The 24,638-nt window shown below is 46.0% G+C and overlaps 1 protein-coding gene across 4 annotated transcripts in view; it reads right to left on the reverse strand.

The window, feature by feature from the left end:
- Positions 1-520: 520 nt before the first annotated feature.
- LOC121008312 overlaps positions 521-24,638 on the reverse strand; it is a 92,496-nt gene continuing 68,378 nt past the window's right edge. For all 4 annotated transcript variants that reach the window (XM_040440767.1, XM_040440764.1, XM_040440765.1 and 1 more), the window contains 2 exons: positions 2,572-2,646; positions 521-692 (listed from right to left, as the gene is read on the reverse strand). In XM_040440767.1, coding sequence (XP_040296701.1) covers positions 607-692; positions 2,572-2,646 — 161 coding nt within the window. In that variant the 3' untranslated portion in view covers positions 521-606. The remainder of the gene's footprint in view (positions 693-2,571; positions 2,647-24,638) is intronic.

Raw genomic sequence — 24,638 nt, forward strand, 5'->3', positions numbered from 1 at the left:
AGCTGAGGGTGCTCAAGCTGGCCTAGGCAAGGCTCGTCCAACAGGGACGGGCTCCTGCTGCCTTCCACTAGCAGGGGGTACTCTATTCTGACTCCTGACTAAAATCCTCCCTCTCTTAGAGAGAGCTAGAGTGGAAAGAAGGGTTCCATTCTAGGTAAAATAGCTCTGCCGTTGTTGCCGCCATCTGCTGGTGAACCAGGCACATTACACTTGAACAGTTACATAACAAGATATAGGAATACACATTTTGCAGGACCTAGAAATGAATACATAGGATGACATTAGGTTAACCATAGGAGACAGTAGCAAGGTGCAAAAGTGGTAATGCACCTCTGGGGCGTTACACAAAGAACAGAGCAGATCTACTGTATATCCTGCAGAGCATAGTGGAGTACATGACCTATTTATATGCTACAGAGCACAGCAGAGGGAAGAGCAAATCTACATCCTGAAGAGGTGAGAGCATCTCCACATTGCATCCAGGTATGAGAGACACAGGGCCATCCATGATGAAGATGATTAGTGAGTTGGGTGAATCAGCGAGGGGCGAGGATCTAGACGAGCATCATAAACCACAAGGAGCAGATAACAGGAGATGGGCAGGGGTCACCACAGGAGGAGGAGCAGAGACTCCATAATCAGGATGGCCCCCATTGTTCTCAGGTCCCTACCAGCGCTGGATGCCAATGACCCTAAAATGAGAAATAAAGATGGTGTCAGTCCCAGAAAACCACGGGAAAAGTCCCTGCCGTAATTGCAGTGCAGCCGTGGCAGAGCTTCCCCTATGGATTTGGAACATGAATCCGTGGCAGGATCTACATGTATGAAACCCAGATTTAGGAACCGATTTTACTACTGCAGATGTTAAAATCTAAGGAGAAAAACTGCGACAATCTTACAATAAAATGAGTGAGCTGCAGAACGCGTCTTATAGTATGTCTCTGCAGATTTCTGCACGGATTTCATCCCCTCGTGGACACTGTTTTGAGGACCCTATTCACATGTATTGTACTACGGGGATATCTGGCAAATCTGAACATGGCCTTGCCTCTGCTGTCGGACTGTGCCGTGCTGTAGGCTGGAGAAGGCCAGGGAAGATGGCTGCCCCTCCAGTGCAGGAAAAACAAGGACATTAGAATTACTTCCAACCTGGATTAGAAGGAGGAAGGGCTGAGGGAGGGGCAAAGTAATGATATTTGGGGAGGGGCAAGCACTACATAAAGTATAAGCCCCTCCTCCTCCTTCACCTTATCCTCCTCCTCCTCCACCTGATTATGCTCTTGCTCATCTGCCATATCCTTTTCAATCTGCCCCTATATCCTCCTCATTATTCTCCTCCTGATCATCATTAACATCCTCCTCCCTGTCATTATCCTCTTCTTCACCCACTGCATCTTCTTCATCTGACCCATCCTCATCCTCAGTGTTGGACTGGGGTACCTAGGGCCCAGCAGTAAAATGTATTTTAGGAGCCCACCGTATGGATACATTCAAATATAATAAATATTTTTATATATGAACATAGGCTGGTTGAGGTGCTGTATAGAGATAAGCGAATCGAATCCCTCAAAGTGAAATTCGATCCGAATTTCAGGATAAATTGAATTCGCCTAGAAGCCGAATTTCCTTGTGCTTCGTGTCAGCGAATCAATTTAACCTGAAATAGTATAAAAAAAAATTCGAACTTACCCCCTCCATTTGCTAGCGAGGGGCCGCCAGCCTCCATCTTGTTTGAAGATCTCGGCCAAAATCCTGTGCGGCACGAGATTATGTAATCACGCCGGCTGGCATGATGATGTAATCTCATGCCGCACGGCATTTCGGCCGAGATCTTCAAGCAAGATGGTGGCGGCCGGCCCGTCACGAGCAAATGGAGGTGGTAAGTTTGATTTACATTTTTTTTATTGTTAATTTTACACTCGGATGCCGATCATGTATGAACGCGGCATCTGAGGGGTACAATGACGGGAGTGCCGCTATCACAGCTCCCTGTCATTGCACCCGCTACTTACAAAAAAATGCGCTTCGTGACAAACTAATTTGTCACAAAGCAAATTTTTTCATGAAATTTGTCGAATCATCCGAATCAAACTTTTAAGAAATTTGCTCATCTCTAGTTCTGTACATGGTATATATGTATGTAGTGCAGTAAATATACTGAGTTATGTGCCACTTGTGGGAGATTAGGGGCCCACCTTGCTCAGGGCCCTACCGGGAGATTCCGCTGTACCCCTGTGGTCCAGTCCGAGCCTGCTTATCCTCCTCCTTCTCTTCCACCTCATCATCATCCTCCTCCACCTGATTATGCTCTTGCTCATCTGCCATATCCTCTTTATCTGCCCCTACATCATCAACATCCTCCTCCCTCTGTACCTCCTCCCTGTCATTGTCCTCTTCATCTTCCTCTTCATCATTCTTATCATCCTCCTCCTCATCATTCTCCTCCCTCTATTTCTCCTCCCTCTCATTATCTCCTTGATAACCAGCCGCATCCTCTTCATCTGCCCCATCATCATCCTCCTGTCCGCATCATTAGACAATATCATGCACAGTAGCAGCAACAACAGTCACCTGACGGAGATGGGCATGGCGGCCCCAGTGATTCTTGGGTGTGTATTGAGGACAGGGCTCCTGTGTCATTGAACCCTGCGGAGACAATGAAACATGAGACATATTATATAAGATATACAGAGCAGGGACCTGGACAGAGTGTCTCAGGATGAGGATATCACATAGAGGCTTAGGGGTTACACTACACAGAGGCAGAGAGGCAGTGTAAAGGGGGGGGGGTGACATTACACAGAGGCAGTGTAAGGGGCAGGGGTGACATTACACAGAGGCAGTGTAAGGGGCAGGGGTGACATTACACAGAGGCAGTGTAAGGGGCAGGGGTGACATTACACAGAGGCAGTGTAAGGGGCAGGGGTGACATTACACAGAGGAAGTGTAAGGGGCAGGGGTGACATTACACAGAGGCAGTGTAAGGGGCAGGGGTGACATTACACAGAGGCAGTGTAAGGGGCAGGGGTGACATTACTCAGAGGCAGTGTAAGGGGCAGGGGTGACATTACACAGAGGCAGTGTAAGGGGCAGGGGTGACATTACTCAGAGGCAGTGTAAGGGGGGGGGTGACATTACACAGAGGCAGTGTAAGGGGCAGGGGTGACATTACACAGAGGCAGTGTAAGGGGCAGGGGTGACATTACACAGAGGCAGTGTAAGGGGCAGGGGTGACATTACACAGAGGCAGTGTAAGGGGCAGGGGTGACATTACTCAGAGGCAGTGTAAGGGGCAGGGGTGACATTACACAGAGGCAGTGTAAGGGGCAGGGGTGACATTACACAGAGGCAGTGTAAGGGGCAGGGGTGACATTACACAGAGGCAGTGTAAGGGGCAGGGGTGACATTACACAGAGGCAGTGTAAGGGGCAGGGGTGACATTACTCAGAGGCAGTGTAAGGGGCAAAGGTGACATTACTCAGAGGCAGTGTAAGGGGCAGAGGGGAAGCAAACCAGGCTGGTGCAGTGAGCTGCATTTATATTAATATAAGCAGATATATAACGCGAGTTTGACCGCGACGCGTGGTTGATTAAGTGTGGTTGCGTAAGTGTGTGACTTAAGATTAAGTGACTTTAGATTCAGGGACTTCGGAGGGGGACTGCAATTAGCCTGTATATTATTACTACATTGTATTGTATTTTTTTCTTTTGTGGTGTAATCCCCATTTAGTATGTGTTGCACAATTGACAACGCAGTCCAGTGCACATCTTGCATGATGTATGCAGTCCTGGAACAGCCGTTCCAGGGTGAATTTCTTTGTTCAAGATGTGAGCAAATTACCCGTTTGGAATCGCTAATCGAGTCTCTAAATGGGCAAGTTGCAACACTGAGAGGCATTGACAATTTGCAAAAAAGTTTGCTTCTCACCGAGCAAGCGCTCGTTGGGGTAGATGAGGGGGAGGGTGACAGAGAGGAGGCTGAGGAAAGTGAGGTAGCTAGCTGGGTAACATTTAGAAAGCGGGGTAGAGGGAAGAGTGCCAGGGAGGCTAGCCCTGATCTGACACACCCCAACAAGTTTGCACGTTTGGCAGATGAGGGGGATGTCAGTCCAGGGACGGCACTGCCGCAGCCGGACACTTCCTCTGCCAGTCAGGGGAATGTCAGCTCCGGTAAGCAGGGGACCAGGAGAGCAGGGCAGACGGGTGCTGGTAGTGGGAGACTCCATTATTAGGGGAACAGATAGGGAAATCTGTCACAAAGACCGTGATCGCCGAACAGTGTGCTGTCTTCCTGGCGCTAGAGTTCGACATATCGCGGATCGGGTTGACAGATTACTGGGAGGGGCTGGAGAAGATCCAGCGGTCATGGTCCATATCGGAACCAATGACAAAGTTAGGGGTAGGTGGAGAGTCCTTAAAAATGATTTCAGGGATTTAGGGCAAAAGCTTAGGGGAAGGACCTCAAAGGTAGTATTTTCCGAAATACTACCGGTACCACGGGCCACACTAGAAAGGCAGCGGGAGATTAGGGAAATTAACAAGTGGCTCAAGAACTGGTGTAGGATGGAGGGGTTTGGGTTCCTGGAGAACTGGGCCGACTTCGCTGTCGGCTACAGGCTCTATCGTAGGGACGGGCTGCACCTCAATGGGGAAGGAGCAGCTGTGTTGGGGAAGAAGATGGCTAGAAGGTTGGAGGAGTGTTTAAACTAGGGACTGGGGGGGAGGGTAATTACACTATAGAAGGGGAAGATAGTGCAGATAGAGACCGGGGGCAAGGTAGTGGGACTGGGGGAGAAATGGAAGGAGGGACAAGAACAGTTCAGAAGGAAAGGTGTAGGGTAAAAAATATACATAAACCTCTCATATGTATGTATACTAATGCCAGAAGCCTGACTAATAAAACTGGTGAACTGGAATTAGTGATGTGTGAGGAGGACTATGACATAGTGGGAATAACTGAGACACGGCTGGATGATCGCTATGACTGGGCAGTTAATGTACAAGGTTACAGTCTGTTCAGAAAGGATCGTCAAAACCGGAGAGGTGGAGGGGTCTGCCTTTATGTAAAATCTTGTCTAAAGCCCACACTCCGTGAAGATATAAGTGAGGGACATGAACATGTGGAGTCACTGTGGGTAGAGATACATGGAGCTAAAAACAACAATAAATTACTAATAGGAGTCTACTATAAACCACCTAATATACCAGAGTCCACAGAAAATCTACTACTAAACGAGATAGACGAGGCGGCAAATCATAATGAGGTGGTTATTATGGGGGACTTCAACTACCCAGATATAGACTGGGAAACTGAAACTTGTATATCTCATAAGGGAAACAGGTTCGTGGCTATAACCAAAGACAATTACCTCTCCCAACTGGTTCAGGACCCGACTAGAGGGACGGCCATACTGGACTTAATATTAACCAATAGACCTGACAGAACAACAGACGTGCAGGTTGGGGGACACCTGGGAAATAGTGACCATAAAGTAATAACCTTCCAATTATCATTCAAAAGAGCGTTTCTACAGGGAGAAACAAAAATACCAAACTTCAAAAAAGCTAAATTTAGCCAACTAAGAGAGGCCATAGGCCTAACTAACTGGGACAAAGTCCTCAAAAATAAAAATACAGCCAAAAAATGGGATATCTTTAAAAACATCCTAAAATCTCATTGTGAGAGGTACATACCGTATGGGAATAAAAGGTTAAGGAACAAAAAGAAACCAATGTGGATAAACAGAACTGTAAAGAAAGCAATAAATGACAAAAAGAAAGCATATAAAACCCTAAAACAGGAGGGTAGCACGGAAGCACTGAAAAACTATAAGGAAAAAAACAGAACATGTAAAAAACAAATAAAAGCGGCCAAATTAGAGACCGAGAGATTAATTGCCAAACAGAGTAAAACTAACCCTAAAATGTTCTTCAATTATATAAATGTTAAAAAGTATAAATCTGAAGGTGTCGGCCCTTTAAAGAGTAATGAGGGGGGAGTCGCAGAGAGCGACGAGGAGAAAGCAAAGCTGTTAAATATTTTTTTCTCCAATGTATTCACTGAGGAAAATAAACTGTCAGATGAAATGCTGAATGCTGAAATAAATTCGCCATTAAAAGTGTCCTGTCTGACCCAGGAAGAAGTACAACAGCGACTTAAAAAAATCAAAATAGACAAATCGCCAGGACCGGATGGCATACACCCCCGTATCCTAAGGGAATTAAGTAATGTCATAGCCAGACCCTTATTTCTGATATTTGCGGACTCTGTACTGACAGGGAATGTCCCACAGGATTGGCGCATGGCAAATGTGGTGCCAATATTCAAAAAGGGTTCAAAAACAGAGCCTGGAAACTATAGGCCGGTAAGTCTAACATCTGTCGTGGGTAAACTGTTTGAAGGTTTTCTGAGAGATGCTATGTTAGAGCATCTTATGGGAAATAAGCAAATAACGCCATATCTGCATGGCTTCATGAGGGATCGGTCATGTCAGACTAATTTAATCAGTTTCTATGAGGAGGTAAGTACTAGACTTGACAGCGGCGAATCAATGGATGTCGTGTATCTGGACTTCTCCAAAGCATTTGACACTGTACCTCATAAAAGGTTAGTATATAAAATGAGAATGCTCGGACTCGGAGAAAACGTCTGTAAGTGGGTAAGTAACTGGCTCAATGATAGAAAACAGAGGGTGGTTATTAACGGTACACACTCAGATTGGGTCACTGTCACTAGTGGAGTACCTCCGGGGTCAGTATTGGGCCCTATTCTCTTCAATATATTTATTAATGATCTTGTAGAAGGCTTGCATAGTAAAATATCAATTTTCGCAGATGACACTAAACTGTGTAAAGTAATTAACACTGAAGAGGACAGTATACTGTATATATACTACAGAGGACAGTATACTGTATATACACTACAGAGGACAGTATACTACTACAGAGGGATCTGGATAGATTGGAGGCTTGGGCAGATAAGTGGCAGATGAGGTTTAACACTGAGAAATGTAAAGTTATGCACATGGGAAGGAATAATGCAAGTCACCCGTACATACTAAATGGTAAAACACTCGGTAACACTGACATGGAAAAGGATCTAGGAATTTTAATAAACAGCAAACTAAGCTGCAAAAAACAGTGTCAGGCAGCGGCTGCCAAGGCCAATAAGATAATGGGTTGCATCAAAAGGGGCATAGATGCCCGTGATGAGAACATATTCCTACTACTTTACAAATCACTGGTCAGACCACACATGGAGTACTGTGTACAGTTCTGGGCTCCTGTAAACAAGGCAGACATAGCAGAGCTGGAGAGGGTCCAGAGGAGGGCAACTAAAGTAATAACTGGAATGGGGCAACTACAGTATCCTGAAAGATTATCAAAATTAGGGTTATTCACGTTAGAAAAAAGACGACTGAGGGGAGATCTAATTACTATGTATAAATATATCAGGGGGCAGTACAGAGATCTATCCCATCATCTATTTATCCCCAGGACTGTGACTGTGACGAGGGGACATCCTCTGCGTCTGGAGGAAAGAAGGTTTGTACACAAACATAGAAAAGGGTTCTTTACGGTAAGAGCAGTGAGACTATGGAACTCTCTGCCTGAGGAGGTGGTGATGGTGAGTACAATAAAGGAATTCAAGAGGGGCCTGGATGTATTTCTGGAGTGTAATAATATTACAGGCTATAGCTACTAGAGAGGGGTCGTTGATCCAGGGAGTTATTCTGATTGCCTGATTGGAGTCGGGAAGGAATTTTTTATTCCCCTAAAGTGAGGAAAATTGGCTTCTACCTCACAGGGTTTTTTTGCCTTCCTCTGGATCAACTTGTAGGATGACAGGCCGAACTGGATGGACAAATGTCTTTTTTCGGCCTTATGTACTATGTTACTATGTTACATTACACAGAGGCAGTGTAAGGGGCAGGGGTGACATTACACAGAGGCAGTGTAAGGGGCAGGGGTGACATTACTCAGAGGCAGTGTAAGGGGCAGGGGTGACATTACACAGAGGCAGTGTAAGGGGCAGGGGTGACATTACACAGAGGCAGTGTAAGGGGCAGGGGTGACATTACACAGAGGCAGTGTAAGGGGCAGGGGTGACATTACTCAGAGGCAGTGTAAGGGGCAGGGGTGACATTACTCAGAGGCAGTGTAGGGGGGGGGGGGGTGACATTACACAGAGGCAGTGTAAGGGGCAGGGGTGACATTACACAGAGGCAGTGTAAGGGGCAGGGGTGACATTACTCAGAGGCAGTGTAAGGGGCAGGGGTGACATTACACAGAGGCAGTGTAAGGGGCAGGGGTGACATTACACAGAGGCAGTGTAAGGGGCAGGGGTGACATTACTCAGAGGCAGTGTAAGGGGCAGGGGTGACATTACTCAGAGGCAGTGTAAGGGGCAGGGGTGACATTACTCAGAGGCAGAGAGGCAGTGTAAGGGTCAGGGGTGACATTACTCAGAGGCAGAGAGGCAGTGTAAGGGTCAGGGGTGACATTACTCAGAGGCAGAGAGGCAGTGTAAGGGGCAGGGGTGACATTACTCAGAGGCAGAGAGGCAGTGTAAGGGGCAGGGTTGACATTACACAGAGGCAGTGTAAGGGGCAGGGGTGACATTACACAGAGGCAGTGTAAGGGGCAGGGGTGACATTACTCAGAGGCAGTGTAAGGGGCAGGGTTGACATTACACAGAGGCAGTGTAAGGGGCAGGGGTGACATTACACAGAGGCAGTGTAAGGGGCAGGGGTGACATTACTCAGAGGCAGTGTAAGGGGCAGGGGTGACATTACTCAGAGGCAGAGAGGCAGTGTAAGGGGCAGGGGTGACATTACACAGAGGCAGTGTGAGGGGCAGGGGTGACATTACTCAGAGGCAGAGATGCAGTGTGTGTATGTGTATGGGGGAGGGTGGTGGAATCACAGAGGCAGAGAGACAGTGTGTGTGTGTGTGGGGGGGGGGGGTGTAACAAAGTGGGGGGAGGAGAGGAAAACCAGAATGATAACAGAAAAAAAATAACCAGAAACCCTCACGGATAGGGAAAGGGAAGAGGTCCCACCTAGGAAACCCTAAACCTCGCCCTGACTTCTGCCAGTATGAATAGTGGGAATATTCATACACCGGAAACCTAGGCCCTAAAAACCATGGAAAGCCCTAGGAGTAGTGACTGGGTCTGAGACCACTGGTTCCTTCCCAGATGAACGAACCAGCGTCTCCCTGAGGCCTAGTAAACAAGCAAATGGGAACAACAAAATACAAAGGGAAGTACACTTATCTTCAATAGAAAATGGATGAGAAGGAACTCAGATGAGGACCACACAACAGCTCTTCCAACTCCAGACAGATAATATCAACCGCATGGTATGAAGTGCGAGTCCAGACTAAATAGAGGAGCAGTAATGACCACAAGCTGCAGCTGGGATAAGAGGTGTGATCATTACCAACAACAACACTGTAGCAAGTGAAAACAGACAGGCTGTCAGATAACCTCTCGTGCAGCCAGTCTCTCAGATCTTCTAACCTCTGTCACAGGAGGGACCGTGACAAGGGGGTAATATTACATAGAGGCAGGGAGGCAGTGTGTGTGTGTGTGTGTGTGGGGGGGGTAACAGAGATGGAGAGAGCCGACGGCTCATCTTGGGCTTGTGGTGGGCGCTGAGTATTTTAGTAACTTCCCTCTGCTCCTCTGATTGGTTCTCCGTCTCCTTTGGTGCAAAGGGATCCTGTAAGTGGTGATTAGTGGAGGAACCTGAGCACTGGTTGTGTAGATCTGCAGTAGGACATGCACTGCACTTACAATCACTCCCATCATCCCTAGGGCCGGACTGGGGATAAAAACCAGCCCTGGAAAAAGTTGCACACCAGCCCCACAGCGTTGCATCATTATTTACTTGTTTATAAAAGGGGAAAGCATTCATTTTAAAACACGTGTGTAAACACGAATATGAACTTTGCCCCACAATAGCTCTTTTGTAGAACCCCCATTGTTCATATTACCGTTTTTACTGGCTAGGGCAGCGCTAAATCCCGCCCATCAGTGACGTCACCGGGCTTCCTAACAGCCCCATGGAGAGCCCCGGTACGTCACCAGATCTTCAAAAAATGCCTTTGCCCTGCGCGATTTAGCATGAACTGCTCCGATGCTCAAGTCGGGGGGGCTGCCGGGGTAAAAACTCTGATATAGTATATGAATGTATGTCAGCAGCAGCACCAGGAGAAGGACTGGAGTGAGTGACTAGAAACCCCTTTACTGCTGTCACAGAGTTGCTGGATTCTCCTGGAAAAGTTGTTGAAGTGCAGCTGCCTGGAGGTGGTGGTCTCCAAGCTTCTCACAGCCACTCTGACCACCATGCATGGAGTTTCAGCTGCCTGGAGGTGGTGGTCTCCAAGCTTCTCACAGCCACTCTGACCACCATGCATGGAGTTTCAGCTGCCTGGAGGTGGTGGTCTCCAAGCTTCTCACAGCCACTCTGACCACCATGCATGGAGTTTCAGCTGCCTGGAAGTGACCTCCAGGCTTCTCTGTATGAAGGCACAGCAGACTGCTGGGAGCTGCCTGGGTGGAGGCTGAGCAGCCTGCTGGATGCAGAGAGCTGTGTGATCACTGTCCCCTCCTGTACAGAGAGCAGCAAGGGACTCTCCAGGAGTGGCATCAGCTGGGCAGATCAGCTTCTAGGATCTGGGCTCCATGGGCCCTCTGTGGCCCTCACATGCTTCTTCATGCATCACAGCAAGGAGATTGGGCCAGTTGACAGCAGGGCTCTGGCTGGAGGTAGCACTTTGTGAAAGGTTGTCACACAGGTTGTCAGGGGCTGGGAGTGGAGAACATTTTGGTGTGTGACCTGGTGTCACTGTGCTGTACCAAGGATCTGCTGGGCATGGTGCCTCCACAGAAGGCAGGGAATCAGATTGACTGAGGAGGGCTTGTACTTTGGAGAAGAATATGTGGCTTCATGTGACCGAGCAGATGAATGGCACAGAAGAGTGTGTGGATGAGGATACGTCGTGTCTCCAGGAGCTCTGCCGCTGACATCTCCAAGTGACAGACCCTGCTGGACCCCCCTGGCACCCTGCACACAGAGCCTTCCTGTATGTATGGCTGGTGCCACCTTGTGATCAGATCTGACAGTCTGCAGCCAGGAAGCGCTGCCACCCTGTCCCCAGGTCTGCTCTGTGCATGCACCCAGAGCCCTCTGTCCCCACGCCGGTGATGCCATGCCCCGCAACCATAGTGGAGGTGATGTGGGAGGCTCTGGATAAAAAGCAGCTCTGGAGGGAAAGGCAGGGGCAGGGACCGTTACTACGGCATGAAAGATGTGGAGTCGGGTCGGGGCATTAGGGTGCTGATGAACTCCAGTAGAGGGGACGGGCTGATTCTCCTGGGCACCAGTCACACTGGCAGGGGCAGCGGTGTGGGACCGGGAGGGGGCTTGCAGGAGAGCCGCCGGGGGAAGCAGGGAGCTCGCATGAGCTTATTGGGGAAGCCGCTGTCGTACAACAGCAGCCAGAGCTGCCTGGCGTCCAATACATATCACGGAGAGCTATACTGTGCATTATAACGTATGTATTGGATGCCAGGGCTGTGCCCACATGTGACTGCAGGCTGTCAGGGTTATGTAGTGCATACTATTAGTTTACATACAGTCTTATAATTTATAAGACTGTATGTAAATAATATGCTCTACATAACCCTGACAGCCTGCAGTCACATGTGGGCACAGCCTGGCCCCTTCTTACCCCCAGTTCAGGACTTGCGCCTCGTAGTCCCAGTATTCGCGGCTCCTCAGGCTGTTTACATCGGTGACGGCATACACGCGGGCTCTGCTTCCGGTCTGCGGGCCCGGCATAGCTGCTGAGAGTCTGGAGGTTAGGCCCCGCAGCCCCGAGCTAGTGAGGCGGCGGGAGGCCACTTGCAGGAAGAGAGGGGCAGCCACACACAGGACCGCCAGCCAGGCCGGGCCAGGATCACGGGCTGCCGCTTCCGGGACTGAAAGGGACGAGCCTGCAAATCACAGCGACACCAGGTGGTTGGAGGGAGCAGTGCCGCTCCCACGGAGGCCGGCCGGCCTGCTCAGCTCCACTACACCAGAGCTTTCGGCCCGCCGAAAGTGCAGGCACATCTTAAAGCGGCCCCAGGGCCGGCGGCCTACTAGGAAATCTCCCGGTGTCCCGATAGGCCAGTCCGGCCCTGATCATCCCCATTACAGAACAGCAGACTTTTAATGCCTGGGTCTGGGGACCAGGAAAAAGGGCAGATCCTGATATATTCTGGAGAGTTAAAGCCTAGACTATATAGGTGTCACGGTCCCCCAGGTGACTGATGTCAGGAGATCATGGAGGATGGCTGAGTGTGGAGGAATCGAACAGCCTCCTTGATTTCTCTTGATTCAGTATTGATGGGGTTAATGACCACTTTCCTTTTCTCAGCTGTTGCTCAGTGGTCATCACTAGAAAAGGAGATCATCCAAAAAAAGACTGGGCCCCCTCTTGCCCTGGGCCCCATAGCAGTCGCAGGGTCTGCCGCTATGGTAGTCACGCCCCTGGCCAGTAGTAGTGGGACACGGTTCTCCCTATCTTCTGAAAGGTGCAACATTATTATTCATAATTGGAGAAGGAGGAGTTTCAGGAAGAGGTAGGGGACCCCATGCATAGCCGTGGTGGTGGTATTAGTAGAACATGTGGCCATAGTGGTGGTAGTAGGAGCAGTGGACTCCTCATAGTAAATACAGAGCAGGAAATCGGGATGGGGGCCAAGGAGCTCACAATGACCTATCACAGTTTGATAAACTTGGCGGGGAGAATGATGATGATTGTGTGTTGAACAGGACTTGGGAGCCAGATCGGGGTAGGGGCTGAAGGAGAGTGGTGTTGAGGAGGTAACATTAGAGTAGGAGGATGGTAGCCGCAGAGGCAGTGTATGGCCAGAACTTCCCAGAAATCTGCCAAGGCCAGATCTGCTTCTATTGTGGTCAGCTCGGGAACCAGTAAAGCTGCGGATACTGTGGACGCAGGCTTAAAAAGTGACAGACCGAGGCTCCGCTGCCGCTAGCTATCTCCTGTCTGGCAGCTTTTTCCACAGTTCCAGAAGACAGAAGCATTGCCATGTGCAAAATAAGGCGTGGGCAAACACAGACGTAGGCACCACAGCTCTATTGAACCACATGAAGCGGCATCACCCAATCCAGTTGGAAAACCAAGGTGTCCACCAGCTAGCGCAACACGAGCTCCCTCTTTCTCCTGGTCGCCTTTGCCGTATTCACAGGCAGTACAGTGTCTTTCACATCGTCCTCATCTCTTTCTGCTTCTCCCCCTCAGACTCCTCCTCCCCCGATCCATCGTCAGCCATCAATAACACAATGCGTGGCCAGGAAACCACTCTACATGCCTAGCAATCCACTGGGGCGCAAGATTAATTCTCACCTGCCTAAGTTGCTGGCGGTGCAGTCACTGCTTTACCACTTAGTAGCATCTGCTGCCTCTAGGGAGCCGACTGGGTCAATGTTTTTTGTGACAAGGATAACCACAGCAACAAGGCAAAGTCCTATTGACACCTGATTGTTTGCGTCGGTCTGCTTCCCACACCAGTTGCTTATCCGCCTCCTCCATGTTACGCTCCCAATCCTCAACAACAGCAGGGCAGACTGTCGCTCCCACTCCCCTTCCTTCGTATGACATGTTTCAAGCCAAGTGTTGCCAAGCAGTGTTGGAGGTGATCGGGCTGGGAGAGAGCAGCCACACAGCCGATCACTTGATAAAGTACATCAAGCAGCAAACATCCCGCTGGTTGTCACCCCGCCAACTCCAACTGGACAAGGTGGTCAGCAACAATGGCGGGAACATTGTGGTCATGCTGCATTCGAGGGAAATAAGACATGCACAGTTTAGTCATGCGAAAGACATTCTAAAAGTAGACTGGCTTGCAGAATGTGCGTGCAAGGTCCAGGAGACTGTCCTCCTCTTCAGCCATTCTTGCGTGGCGAGAAACGCTGTCCTGGACAGAATGGTTTGCCGCTACACCGCGACAATCCAACTCTCTAGAATTCCACTTTGCACATGATTGAGCGCCTGTAGGAGCAGTGGAAAGCCGTGAACGATTTTGTCATGTACTAGACTGCCTCGGCACAGAGCATGTGTTGTTTCGAGGTCAGGCAGTGGCAGCTCATCAGAGACGCATGTCAAATGCTAAGAATCCGTGGACTTCTGGGCAGCCAGATTGGACCAGTGGCTGGAACTGATACCCTGATTCTGGGCTCAGTATTGGAGGGGTCACTGTCACTAGTGGGGTACCTCAGGGGTCAGTATTGGAGGGGTCAGTCACTAGTGGGGTACCTCAGGGGTCAGTATTGGAGGGGTCAGTCACTAGTGGGGTACCTCAGGGGTCAGTATTGGAGGGGTCACTGTCACTAGTGGGGTACCTCAGGGGTCAGTATTGGAGGGGTCAGTCACTAGTGGGGTACCTCAGGGGTCAGTATTGGAGGGGTCACTGTCACTAGTGGGGTACCACAGGGCTCAGTATTGGAGGGGTCACTGTCACTAGTGGGGTACCTCAGGGGTCAGTATTGGAGGGGTCAGTCACTAGTGGGGTACCTCAGGGATCAGTATTGGAGGGGTCAGTCACTAGTGGGGTACCTCAGGGGTCAGTATTGGAGGGGTCAGTCACTAGTGGGGTACCACAGGGGTCAGTACTGTAGGGGTCACTGTCACTAGTTGGGTACCACAGGGGTCAGTATTGGAGGGGTCACTGTCACTAGTGGGGTACCACAGGGCTCAGTATTGGAGGGGTCACTGTCACTAGTGGGGTACCTCAGGGGTCAGTATTGGAGGGGTCAGTCACTAGTGGGGTACCTCAGGGGTCAGTATTGGAGGGGTCAGTCACTAGTGGGGTACCTCAGGGGTCAGTATTGGAGGGGTCAGTCACTAGTGGGGTACCTCAGGGGTCAGTATTGGAGGGGTCAGTCACTAGTGGGGTACCACAGGGGTCAGTACTGTAGGGGTCACTGTCACTAGTGGGGTACCACAGGGGTCAGTACTGTAGGGGTCACTGTCACTAGTGGGGTACCACAGGGCTCAGTATTGGTCCCTATTCTCTTCAAAATGTTTACTAATGGTCTTGAAGAAGGCTTGCATTTTAAAATATCAATTTTTGCAGATGACACTAAACTGTGTAAAGTACGGTAATTAACACAGAAGAGGACAGTATACTTTATATATATATATATATACTACAGAGGACAGTATACTGTATATATATACTACAGAGGGCAGTATACTGTATATATACTACAGAGGACAGTATACTGTATATATACTACAGAGGACAGTATTCTGTATATATATACTACAGAGGACAGTATACTGTATATATATACTACAGAGGACAGTATACTGTATATACACTACAGAGGACAGTATACTGTATATATATATACTACAGAGGACAGTATACTGTATATATACTACAGAGGACAGTATACTGTATATATACTACAGAGGACAGTATACTGTATATATACTACAGAGGACAGTATACTGTGTATATACTACAGAGGACAATATACTGTATATATACTACAGAGGGCAGTATACTGTATATACACTACAGAGGACAGTATACTGTATATATACTAAAGAGGACAGTACACTGTATATATACTACAGAGGACAGTATACTATATATATACTACAGAGGACAGTATACTGTATATATATACTACAGAGGACAGTATACTGTATATACACTACAGAGGACAGTATACTGTATATATACTACAGAGGACAGTATACTGTATATACACTACAGAGGACAGTATACTGTATATATACTACAGAGGACAGTATACTGTATATATACTACAGAGGACAGTATACTGTATATATATATACTACAGAGGGCAGTATACTGTATATATACTACAGAGGACAGTATACTGTATATATACTACAGAGGGCAGTATACTGTATATACACTACAGAGGACAGTATACTGTATATATATACTACAGAGGACAGCAGGGCCGGGCCGACACAGAGGCTGGGGAGGCTCCAGCCTCAGGGCGCAGCCTGGGGTGGGCGGAAAAACAAACCTTTTTTTTTTTTTATCACTTACTTGCTGCCGGGCGCCCTGCCCTCCCCTCCCCTCCCCCGGCAGCGTGCCCTGTCTATCCCTGCAGAGCTAAACATATGGGGATCCCTCAGCTCCGCGCCCCCCCTCCCAGTATACCAGACATAGGGGCTCTGCGCCCTGCAGCTCAGTGTAGATGCGAGATCCTTCTAAGCTACAGGACCTTTGATGATGTCATGACCATGTGACCGGTCATGTGGGTGGGAGGAGCCAGGCTGTGGACTGGTAGCGCCTTTATGATCCTCATCTGCTCCTGACTTTGGCTTGAACTGTTGAACATGAGGTTAGCACCCTAGCACTTACAATTCCGGGTACTTAGGGGTTAATGCAGGGATGATGTGTATGGCCTCATTCACACATTGCAGATTTAGTCAAATCTGCAAACAAGATGTACAGCGAGCTTGTAGCAGAGCTGTGTGTGTCTGCCTACCCAGAGCAGCTGTGTGTGGGGTGCATGTAGCAGAGCTGAGGGTGCTTCATGTGTATAATGCAGCAAAGATAGGTGTATAGTGTGAATCCAGAACAGTAGTGTGTGTGGTGTATGTAGCAGAGCTGTGTGTGTCTGCCTACCCAGAGCAGCTGTGTGTGGGGTGCATGTAGCAGAGCTGTGTGTGTCTGCCTACCCAGAGCAGCTGTGTGTGGGGTGCATGTAGCAGAGCTGAGGGTGCTTCATGTGTATAATGCAGCAAAGATAGGTGTATAGTGTGAATCCAGAACAGTAGTGTGTGTGGTGTATGTAGCAGAGCTGTGTGTGGGGTGCATGTAGCAGAGCTGAGGGTGCTTCATGTGTATAATGCAGCAAAGATAGGTGTATAGTGTGAATCCAGCACAGTAGTGTGTGTGGTGTATGTAGCAGAGCTGTATGAGACAGAGGAATGTATAATGTGCACAGCGGAGCTGTGTATGTAAAATGTGCAACACAGTGATATATAATGTGCCACCCAGAGCTGTGTGTGTGTGCGCATGTAGCAGAGCTGTGTATGTAAAATGTGCAAAAACCCTGATGCTCTCAAAAAGAGCAAGCAATATAAAACATTGTAGTTTGATACCTTTTACCCCTTAAAGACCGGCCCCATTTTCATTTGTACATTAGCCATAACCTTTTTATTTTTCCATTCACAGTTATATGAGGGCTTATTTTGTGTGGGACAAGATGCATTTTTTAAATGCCGCCAATTAGTTTACCATGTCTTGTATCAGAAAGCAGGAAAAAAATATATTTGTGGGTTAAAAAAACAAAACAAAAAAAAAAACACACACAATTCCACCAAGATTTTTGAGGTTTTCACATCACAGCGTTCACTAAAAATGCCGTCTTTATTCTGCGGCTCAATACGATACTAAACTTGTATGGTTTTTATTTCGTTTAATTACTTTAAAAAATTACTTTTCTATATTTCGGTCTATGTGAGGGCTTGTTTTTGTTTAACGATCAGTAGTTTTCTGGGGGAAGGGGGGGGGCCCATACAAAAATTTGCTGTGGGGCCCAGTCACTTCTAGTTACGCCCCTGAGCAGGAGGCTGCTGATTGGCCAGTATCAGCTAGCTGCCCTGCCATTGGTCCATCCTTTCACACCCCCTTCTCTCTGGAGCTGAACACAGCAGGAGGCAGGCGTTCTCACAGTGGATCATGTGACCATGAAGGAGCTTGTGACCAGTGACGTCACAGACCTCCTTCTAACAAATCCATTCTAGCATCTTCCCAGCATGTATGGCAGGACTCTGCTGAGCAAAGACCATGTGCCCAGGTGAGGTGACCACAGAAGTGCCCTGGCATCTGTCTGCTGCTGGAAGCTCAATGTGGAGCTTTATGAATGTAAAAACTAATAGCCAAGAGGCTAAACAAAGCCCTGCTTGTCTGCTTCTGACCCTAATTTTAACACATAACGTTCATTTGATTCCAATCTACTCTAACACCTAAAGGGATTTTTTTTAAAGCCTGCTGTTTCTCTAGAAGATGACCTTATGCTGATAGTAGTGTTAATAGAGTCTCAAAGGTCTGTAAAAATAGGGTAACTGCTTATATAGACCCTTGAGACTCTATTAACACTACTATAAACATAAGGTCACCTAGAGAAAGAGCAAATTTTTTAAATTATCTTTTTCCTTTAGTTGTTAAAACATAACTTATTTGATTGCTTGAACACCTAAAGGAAATCAAATTAAAAACCTGCTGTTTCTCAAGATGACCTTATGTTGATAGCAGTGGTAATAGAGTCTGAAAGGTCTATAGAAGCAGTTACCCTATTTTTACAGACTTTTGAGGCTCTATTAACACTACTATCAACATAAGGTCATCTAGAGACACAGCAGGTTTTTAAAAAGATTTTTCCTTTAGGTGTTACAGCAATCAAATGAAAGTTATGTTTTAACACCTAAAGTAAAAAAAACTTAATTAAAAAAACATGCTGTTTCTCTAAATGACCTGATGTTGATAGTAGTGTTAATAGAGTCTCAAAGGTTTGTAAAAATAGTGTACCTGCTTCTATAGACCTTTGAGACTCTATTACCATGACTTTTAGCATAAGATCGTCTGGAGAAACATCAGGTTTTAAAAAAAAAATAAAAATTTCTTTAGGTGTTAGAGCAATCAAATGGAGGGGGAGAAATGTGACATGGGTGAGGATGGGGTTACATGATGGGCCGGAGACAATGACTGTAGTCTGTCTGTGCCATGGATGGGGAGAAATATGACATGGAGGGCTGATGGCTGACATGGGGGTCTGATCTGAGGCATTGGGGCTGTGCCTGCGAGCTGGGGTCTGATGGCTGGTCTGACCTGAGGTGGAATGAAAAATATTGTTTCCTATTATCCTCCTTTAAAACCTAGGTGCGTCTTATGGGACGAACCTACATTTTGGCGCACCCCCCCCCCCTTCCCCCAGGTGAGCTGAAGGGGTCGGGGGGGGGGGGTCGGGGGCGCCAAAATGTAGGTTCGCTTGTGTTGGTAAAAAACCTTGCACCAGCCCTGGGCGCAGGCAAGGGGGGGGGGGGGGGCGCACTTGGGCAGCTCAGCCTCTGTTGGTGGTGGACCTTGTCCCAGCCCTGGAGGACAGTATACTGTATATACACTACAGAGGACAGTATACTGTATATATACTACAGAGGACAGTATACTGTATATATACTACAGAGGACAGTATACTGTATATATACTACAGAGGACAGTATACTGTGTATATACTACAGAGGACAATATACTGTATATATACTACAGAGGGCAGTATACTGTATATACACTACAGAGGACAGTATACTGTATATATACTAAAGAGGACAGTACACTGTATATATACTACAGAGGACAGTATACTATATATATACTACAGAGGACAGTATACTGTATATATATACTACAGAGGACAGTATACTGTATATACACTACAGAGGACAGTATACTGTATATATACTACAGAGGACAGTATACTGTATATACACTACAGAGGACAGTATACTGTATATATACTACAGAGGACAGTATACTGTATATATACTACAGAGGACAGTATACTGTATATATATATACTACAGAGGGCAGTATACTGTATATATACTACAGAGGACAGTATACTGTATATATACTACAGAGGGCAGTATACTGTATATACACTACAGAGGACAGTATACTGTATATATATACTACAGAGGACAGTATACTGTATATACATACTACAGAGGACAGTATACTGTATATATATATACTACAGAGGACAGTATACTGTATATATATACTACAGAGGACAGTATACTGTGTATATACTACAGAGGACAGTATACTGTATAAATATATATACTACAGAGGACAGTATACTGTATATATATACTACAGAGGACAGTATACTGTATATATATACTACAGAGGACAGTATACTGTATATATACTACAGAGGATAGTACACTGTATATATACTACAGAGGACAGTATACTGTGTATATATACACTACAGAGGACAGTATACTGTATATATATACTACAGAGGACAGTATACTGTATATACTACAGAGGACAGTATACTGTATATATATACTACAGAGGACAGTATACTGTATATATACTACAGAGGACAGTATACTGTATATATACTACAGAGGACAGTATACTGTATATACATACTACAGAGGACAGTATACTGTATATATATATACTACAGAGGACAGTATACTGTATATATATACTACAGAGGACAGTATACTGTGTATATACTACAGAGGACAGTATACTGTATAAATATATATACTACAGAGGACAGTATACTGTATATATATACTACAGAGGACAGTATACTGTATATATATATACTACAGAGGACAGTATACTGTATATATACTACAGAGGATAGTACACTGTATATATACTACAGAGGACAGTATACTGTGTATATATACACTACAGAGGACAGTATACTGTATATATATACTACAGAGGACAGTATACTGTATATACTACAGAGGACAGTATACTGTATATATATACTACAGAGGACAGTATACTGTATATATACTACAGAGGACAGTATACTGTATATATACTACAGAGGACAGTATACTATATATATACTACAGAGGACAGTATACTGTATATACACTACAGAGGACAGTATACTGTATATACTACAGAGGACAGTATACTGTATATATACTACAGAGGACAGTATACTGTATATATATACTACAGAGGACAGTATACTGTTTATATATTAGAGGATAGTATACTGTATATAAATACTACAGAGGACAGTATACTGTATATACACTACAGAGGACAGTATACTGTATATATATATTACAGAGGACAGTATACTTTTTATATATATATATATATATATATATATAAATATATACAGTACAGACCCTGCAGTTTGGACACACCTTCTCATTCAAAGAGTTTTCTTTATTTTCATGACTATGAAGGCATCAAAACTATGAATTAACACATGTGGAATTATATACATAACAAACAAGTGTGAAACAACTGAAAATATGTCATATTCTAGGTTCTTCAAAGTAGCCACCTTTTGCTTTGATTACTGCTTTGCACACTCTTGGCATTCTCTTGATGAGCTTCAAGAGGTAGTCCCCTGAAATGGTCTTCACTTCACAGGTGTGCCCTGTCAGGGTTAATAAGTGGGATTTCTTGCCTTATAAATGGGGTTGGGACCATCAGTGGCGTTGAGGAGAAGTCAGGTGGATACACAGCTGATAGTCCTACTGAATAGACTGTTAGAATTTGTATTATGGCAAGAAAAAAGCAGCTAAGTAAAGAAAAACGAGTGGCCATCATTACTTTAAGAAATGAAGGTCAGTCAGTCAGCCGAAAAATTGGGAAAACTTTGAAAGTAAGGGCTATTTGACCATGAAGGAGAGTGATGGGGTGCTGCGCCAGATGACCTGGCCTCCACAGTCACCGGACCTGAACCCAATCGAGATGGTTTGGGGTGAGCTGGACCGCAGAGTGAAGGCAAAAGGGCCATCAAGTGCTAAGCATCTCTGGGAACTCCTTCAAGACTGTTGAAAGACCATTTCAGGGGACTACCTCTTGAAGCTCATCAAGAGAATGCCAAGAGTGTGCAAAGCAGTAATCAGAGCAAAAGGTGGCTACTTTGAAGAACCTAGAATATGACATATTTTCAGTTGTTTCACACTTGTTTGTTATGTATATAATTCCACATGTGTTAATTCATAGTTTTGATGCCTTTATAGTCATGAAAATAAAGAAAACTCTTCGAATGAGAAGGTGTGTCCAAACTTTTGGTCTGTACTGTATACTACAGAGGACAGTATACTGTATATATATTACAGAGGACAGTATACTTATATATATATATATATATACTACAAAGGACAGTATAATATATATATATATATATACTACAGAGGACAGTATAATGTATATATACTACAGAGGACAGTATACTGTATATATACTACAGGGGACAGTATACTGTATATATATACTACAGAGGACAGTATACTGTGTGTGTGTGTGTATATATATATATATATTACAGAGGACAGTAGTATACTGTATATATACTACAGAGGACAGTACACTGTATATATATACTACAGAGGACAGTATACTGTATATATATTAGAGGATAGTATACTGTATATAAATACTACAGAGGACAGTATACTGTATATACACTACAGAGGACAGTATACTGTATATATATACACTACAGAGGACAGTATACTGTGTGTGTGTGTGTGTATATAAATATATATATATATTACAGAGGACAGTATACTGTGTGTATATATGTATATATATATAGTACAGACCAAAAGTCTGGACACACCTTCTCTTTCAAAGAGTTTTCTTTACTTTCATGACTATGAAGGCATCAAAACTATGAATTAACACATGTGGAATTATATACATACCTGTTTTCATAGTCATGAAAATAAAGAAAACTCTTTGAATGAGAAGGTGTGTCCAATTTTTTGGTCTGTACTGTATATATATACACTGCTCAAAAAAATAAAGGGAACACTTAAACAACACGATGTAACTCCAAGTCAATCACACTTCGGTGAAATCAAACTGTCCACTTAGGAAGCAACACTGAGTGACAATCAATTTCACATGCTGTTGTGCAAATGGGATAGACAACAGGTGGAAATTATAGGCAATTAGCAAGACACCCCCAATAAAGGAGTGGTTCTGCAGGTGGTGACCACAGACCACTTCTCAGTTCCTATGCTTCCTGGCTGATGTTTTGGTTACTTTTGAATGCTGGCGGTGCTTTCACTCTAGTGGTAGCATGAGACAGAGTCTACAACCCACACAAGTGGCTCAGGTAGTGCAGCTTATCCAGGATGGCACATCAATGCTAACTGTGGCAAGAAGGTTTGCTGTGTCTGTCAGCGTAGTGTCCAGAGCATGGAGGCGCTACCAGGAGACAGGCCAGTACATCAGGAGACGTGGAGGAGGCCGTAGGAGGGCAACAACCCAGCAGCAGGACTGCTACCTCCGCCTTTGTGCAAGGAGGAACAGGAGGAGCACTGCCAGAGCCCTGCAAAATGACCTCCAGCAGGCCACAAATGTGCATGTGTCTGCTCAAACGGTCAGAAACAGACTCCATGAGGGTGATATGAGGGCCCGACGTCCACAGGTGGGGGTTGTGCTTACAGCCCAACACCGTGCAGGACGTTTGGCATTTGCCCTGTGCTCTTCACAGATGAAAGGAGGTTCACACTGAGCACATGTGACAGACGTGACAGAGTCTGGAGACACCGTGGAGAACGTTCTGCTGCCTGCAACATCCTCCAGCATGACCGGTTTGGCATTGGGTCAGTAATGGTGAGGGGTGGCATTTCTTTGGAGGGCCGCACAGCCCTCCATGTGCTTGCCAGAGGTAGCCTGACTGCCATTAGGTACTGAGATGAGATCCTCAGACCCCTTGTGAGACCATATGCTGGTGCGGTTGGCCCTGGGTTCCTCCTAATGCAAGACAATGCTAGACCTCATGTGGCTGGAGTGTGTCAGCAGTTCCTGCAAGACGAAGGCATTGATGCTATGGACTGACCCGCCCGTTCCCCAGACCTGAATCCAATTGAGCACATCTGGGACATCATGTCTCGCTCTATCCACCAACGTCACGTTGCACCACAGACTGTCCAGGAGTTGGCAGATGCTTTAGTCCAGGTCTGGGAGGAGATCCCTCAGGAGACCGTCCGCCACCTCATCAGGAGCATGCACAGGCGTTGTAGGGAGGTCATACAGGCACGCGGAGGCCACACACACTACTGAGCCTCATTTTGACTTGTTTTAAGGACATTACATCAAAGTTGGATCAGCCTGTAGTGGGTTTTTCCACTTTAATTTTGAGTGTGACTCCAAATCCAGACCTCCATGGGTTGAAAAATTTTATTTCCATTTTTTTATTTTTGTGTGATTTTGTTGTCAGCACATTCAACTATGTAAAGAACAAAGTATTTCAGAAGAATATTTAATTAATTCAGATCTAGGATGTGTTATTTTTGTGTTCCCTTTATTTTTTTGAGCAGTGTATATATAACAACAAAGAAAGTCCTTGAAGTAAAAAATGTGCAGTTTATTCACACATGTCAGAAAATTGACGTGTGAATAAACTGCACATTTTTTACTTCAAGGAGTGCTGCGGACTTTCTTTGTTGTTTATCCTTCCTGTATCGAGGGACCACCGCAGGCACCGTACAACTATTTATTGCATGTGAAGGAATGCTGCCTAACCTTTTCTATGGATCTATATATACATATATATACACTCACCTAAAGAATTATCAGTGCCCCCATACTAATACGGTGTTGGACCCCCTTTTGCCTTCAGAACTGCCTTAATTCTACCTGGCATTGATTCCACAAGGTGCTGATAGCATTCTTTAGAAATGTTGGCCCATATTGATAGGATAGCATCTTGCAGTTGATGGAGATTTGAGGGATGCACATCCAGGGCACGAAGCTCCCGTTGCACCACATCCCAAAGATGCTCTATTGGGTTGAGATCTGGTGACTGTGGGGCCATTTTAGT

This window comes from Bufo bufo, chromosome 7, assembly GCF_905171765.1.
Source record: "Bufo bufo chromosome 7, aBufBuf1.1, whole genome shotgun sequence".
In the NCBI taxonomy this organism is placed as follows: Eukaryota; Metazoa; Chordata; class Amphibia; order Anura; family Bufonidae; genus Bufo; species Bufo bufo.